We start from the raw sequence: 4,842 nt of genomic DNA, 5'->3' as shown, positions 1-4,842 counted from the left end.
TCTACAAGCTGGTCTTTTAGTTTCTCCTTCACTTATGGATGTAATGAGATTACCATCAACAGAAATCAGCTGAAACCACCTTCTTATGAATGTTATCAGTTATGTTTTTGAGGCACTGAGAACTTAAGCTTATCTTTAGCTCCTCCTCTAGTCTTGCCTAGAAAGGCTGGAGTGTAGTTCTGTTAAGTTTACCAAGATAATTTACTTTACTAAATGAATGAAAGTATTTATGATGTCCAACAGAACATGGAAGTCATTCTTCCATTCCTCCTTCTCTCTATTGTTCATAGATATACTGACTGGTGCGTTATCTGAGTTCTGAGCTGGAGATATTTCTTGTTACTTTTGTTACTCTTTCTGTTCTTGTTACTCTTTGACCTCTTCCTTCTCCTTTCAAATTATATTTTATTCCCTCTTTCAGTGGAACATGTTTTACAAATTCTTAAACAGTCTGATAAATTATCCTTTTTGTATCTCATACATTCAGTTACATATTCAAAAGGAGATGGTCTGGAGACTTAGCAAATTCAAGGAAAACAATATGAAACATACAGCAATAGTAGCCAGACTGTTGCAATGTATTCCACTCAAAGGGGGAGGCGGGCAGCGGGGGGGGGGGGGAAGGCCACAGAAGCAGAGTGAGAAGGTAGAATAGGGGCTATAGTTATGTATATGTACAGGTTCCAGACAGAGGACTATTCTAAAGGCTGGGACACAAATGTCCAGGCAGCCAATTTAAAAAGTAAGTCTGAAGCGGAACAGAATTAGAGATATTTTAATATATTCAGAATAAGTACCTCACTGCTATATAGAGGAGTTCAATCCAAAACATATTTTCAGGATCCCTCACAAGCATACCCAAGCAAAACATAGTCATGCCGCTTCCCTGATCAAACTGGCCTCCCTTCTTTTTTCCACCACGGGTGCTTTAAGTTTAAAATAAAACATTCAGGGGAGATGGCCTGACCACTGATGTCCTATGTAATTGTCTGACCATCAGGGGAGTAGAACCTATGCACATGACAGTATATGTTTATGAGAGAAAGAAGGGAAACATAATGCATTGTGACTGGAGAATATCCTTTTGATCAAAGTTCATTTGGGAGCCACTACGTGTATGTGCACACACCACTGTTCCTTGCAATGCTTAGTTTCCTTGCCTCTCTGTAAAAACTTTAAAAAAAAATTATTGTATTCAGACTATATGCATGTCCCACATATACCCACCTTTTATCATTTCAGGCTGGCACACCAAACTACACTCTTTCCTGGAAAGGAAGGATGTGGCTTCAGTTGTATATGCCCTGGTGAGTCTAGGTCTTTGTGAGTCTCTCTCTAAAAAGATTAAAGAACACCTTGTTCAAAATGCTGCTGCAATGTTGGTAATAGGTTTTGGTGGCATAGAATACATTGAACCAGTGCTGAAACAACTTTACTGGTTTCCATTTGATTTCTGGACTGAGTTTTTAAATGTTGGTTTTGAGATTTAAAACCCCAAATTATGTCAACTCAAAGTGCCTCAAGGACCACTTTCTTCCATGTATGTCTATCTGAATACATCTACAGAGATTCTAGTCTGTGTTCTCACACTATTCTCCCCTGTGACAGGGCATTTTTTGTGGTAGCATCTGAGTTGTGGTTTCTTCCCCAGGGAGTTCCATCTCCTCTCCTCTCCTTCAAATAAAAAATGCTCTATTTCATACGGCTTTTGCAACCCATAGTTGTAAACTGAGTTCTGAAACTTTACTTTTGCTGACTAGTATATTTGTTTGCTTCTTTTAGCGAGCTCACTTGTTTTATAACTGCAGCTGATGTTCTTCTTTTAAGAGAATTGTTCCTTTTAATCTTGTTTGGATTTTAAATGCGTAACTTGTGTAAACTAAGGTGGACACAGTCGGTCTAAAACCAGAATACAAATATTTTAAATACAAGAACTACATAAGCTCCTGCCTAGAGTCAAGCGTTGTCTGGTAACAGCACGTGTTAATTCTCCTCAAAATTGGGAGGTCCGCCTGCGAGAAACACGACGACGTTCACACAACTCAAACCCCCTCCCCGCCCTTTGCAGAGTCTGAAGAAAGGCGGCGAAGCCGCAGAGCAAGGGGCGCGGCCTACTCAGGAGTGGGCGAGGCCTGGTCTCCAAGGACGGGGGTGAATGGCTGTCGCGGGGAGAACGGAATTTTCCCGTCACGTCAAGGGAGGTGCAGGCGCTGAAGCAAGATGGCGCCGGCGGTAGCTGCGAGCGGGGAACGGGGACTGAAGAGCCTGGTGTGGCAGAGTGAGTGCCGGGCCTGTCGGTGCCCTCGTCGTGTTGTGTTCCTGCCCTGCTCGGAAAAGGTTCCTTTTGGGAAAGCCGGCACGGCAGCCACCTCCTCTCTCTCTCTGTTTGCAGGAGGGGTGGTTGCTGGAGGCCTCTGGCGTCCTCCGCTTGGCTGTCACAGAGCGGGAGGGGATGGGTAGCTGCTTGCTTGTGGTGCGGCGGCGGCGGCGGCTTTGGGAGCAGAATAGTGGCCGCCGCGCTTTTATTTTTCCTGTTGCCTCTGAAAAAAGAAACAGTGCAAGGAAGTGAAACTTTTCTTCCTCGGGCTTATATTTGTGCCAGGAAAAGCTCCACCTGTTCTTGAAAGGCATAGGAATAGAACTAGTGACAGGAGACGGAAAAGTGGCAACCCTATGTCGTTATGTTTTTATCCTGCCCTCCCTCCAAAGATCTTAGGACGGTGTCTGGGTTGAAGCAGGATAAAAATATAAAATGCCCTTATTTTCATAACAACATTGGGCTGCAGGTTGATCTGAGAAACGTTCTAAGGTAGTTGAGAGATGTGGAATCTGAATTAGTGATTGGTGGGTGGGAAGAAGGAACGAATTTCTCCTCTCCCAGCAGTGTAGCTCCAATCTGCAGCCCGCCCCCCCTTCCTTTAAGCTAAAAGCTATAGGATCTCCTGTTGCCATGTCTAGTTTGGTGCTTAAGACTACAATCCCAAAACCATTGATTTAAATGGGTTTAGCATTCCTAGCTCTGTGCAGATGGGATGCAGTAAACTGTAGTGCTCCCCAAACAGGAGGTGGTGAAGACAACTACCGTGGTTTGCATGCCATTGACAAAATGTGTTTAAGAATCTCTCTTTAGCAATCACATAGCCTCAGATATGTTTAAAATAACTTCTGCTACACCCTTCCCCCAATCAGAAAACACCATCAGTGTATTATGATTTACGGTCTGCCTTTTGACACAAAATAAAGCTGGTAAGGCAATAGAAACCACTGACTTCCATGCTCATTCCCCCTCCCCCCTTTCCCCCTGTGTTTTGAAAAGTGAAATTGAGGGTCAGAGTGGGTGTTTCAGTGTAAAGAGACAATTTTTTCAGTTGTCAACCATTCTCCCAGTTACTGAGACCCTTTTGTTAAATTACAGAGAATCTTGCTTCCCTTGGAACAGATGGCAAATGTGATGATTTGAGTCCTGTGCTGTTGCCTCAGTGTCTTAGGGAAAATGTAGATTTTGAATTGCGAAGAGTTGGGAACTGCTGTCTTCATTGCTGCTGTGACATTGTTTTGATGCATTTTGCTTAAAATGTTTCATTCAGTGTGATCTTAAGGAAGTCCTTACTTATTGATTACAAAAGACTTGGGAGAACTGCAAATGACAAAAAGTTGCAGTTGGTTCCTGTTGGAGATAACTATTACTGATCAAGGTCAAATTATTTAATAGTGAATGTTGTGGAAGGGAAAATCTTGGAGAATGGAATGCAGTAGCTTCCATTAGGGAACAGACATGTATGTGTCTACATCAAACATAAGTTTTTAAAAAATAATCTAAAACTAAAGAATTTTAAGTGTCATATAGGCTGATGCATTTGGGGGAGAAATTTTTGCTGCTTGCATTCTCCTCAGTGTGATACCTTATGCTTCCACTCTAAGCTCTATACCACACTGTCTCTCATACGGTCCTGTAGGAAAGACTGTGAGGTGTAGTGCTTGGAGTGTTAGGCTAGGACCTGGGTGACCCAAGTTTGAATCCCCACTCTGACATGGAAGCTCACTGGGTGACATTGGGCCAGTCATACATTCTCAACCTGACCTACTTCACAGGGCTGTTGTGAGGATAAAATGGAGGCAATAATATACAGCACTTTGGATCCCCATTGGGGAGGAAGGTGGGGTGTAAATGAAGTCAATAAATAAATAACTAGCTTCAGTATGAGTAGGTGAGGTAGTCCATATAGTAATAGGTCCTTTTGGTTCTCAGGGTCGATTGATAGCTTGTGTCCTTTTCCTGCTGCATATGCATGACTAGGAACAACTCACTGGGCATATATACATTTCTAGGAAGAGCTTGTGGAGTTCTAGGGCAAAAAGCTTTTTGCTTTGATTGGTTGTGTGTTTCTGCTGCTGTAGCATAGTGGTTAAGCAGTTGGGCTGTGAGTCAGCACTCTGCTGGTTTGAATCTGACTACTGCCATGAGCTCAGCAGGTGGCCTTAGGTAAGCCACTGCTCTCAGCCCTGCTGTATTGTGGGGATAATAATAACCCTGCCTTTGTTCATCGCTCTGAGTGGGGCACTAATCTGTCTAGAAGAGTGCTATATAAACACATTGTTGTTATCATTATCATCATTTTGGTGTATTTCTCAAGACGATCAGAATGCAGTATAAAAGTAGGAGCTGTTTTGTCATTGGTGTAGTCAAATCTTCCTAAAATGTTTGCAGAAACTTCTGCACCCTTGTTTAGTCTTCCATTTATCCCCAAAAGAGTTTTTAAGCACAGTTCAATCCTTGGTTTCAGATCCTATTTAAAATTGGAACCCTGATTAGCATAATCTAGGCGTCAACCTAAACCATGG

The 4,842-nt window shown here is 42.8% G+C and overlaps 1 protein-coding gene across 2 annotated transcripts in view; it reads left to right on the top strand.

The window, feature by feature from the left end:
* The first annotated feature begins 2,164 nt into the window (after positions 1–2,164).
* Positions 2,165–4,842, top strand: part of STXBP3 (syntaxin binding protein 3) — a 41,458-nt gene continuing 38,780 nt past the window's right edge. Inside the window, exon 1 of one of the 2 annotated variants that reach the window (XM_054980786.1) lies at positions 2,165–2,278. In XM_054980786.1, coding sequence (XP_054836761.1) covers positions 2,221–2,278 — 58 coding nt within the window. In that variant the 5' untranslated portion in view covers positions 2,165–2,220. The remainder of the gene's footprint in view (positions 2,279–4,842) is intronic. The other variant, XM_054980785.1, reaches the window with a different exon arrangement.

Source organism: Eublepharis macularius, chromosome 5, assembly GCF_028583425.1.
Source record: "Eublepharis macularius isolate TG4126 chromosome 5, MPM_Emac_v1.0, whole genome shotgun sequence".
Lineage (NCBI taxonomy): Eukaryota > Metazoa > Chordata > Lepidosauria > Squamata > Eublepharidae > Eublepharis > Eublepharis macularius.
Note: the sequence above shows the minus strand (reverse complement) of the source record. Positions and strands in the feature narration are given on the sequence as shown.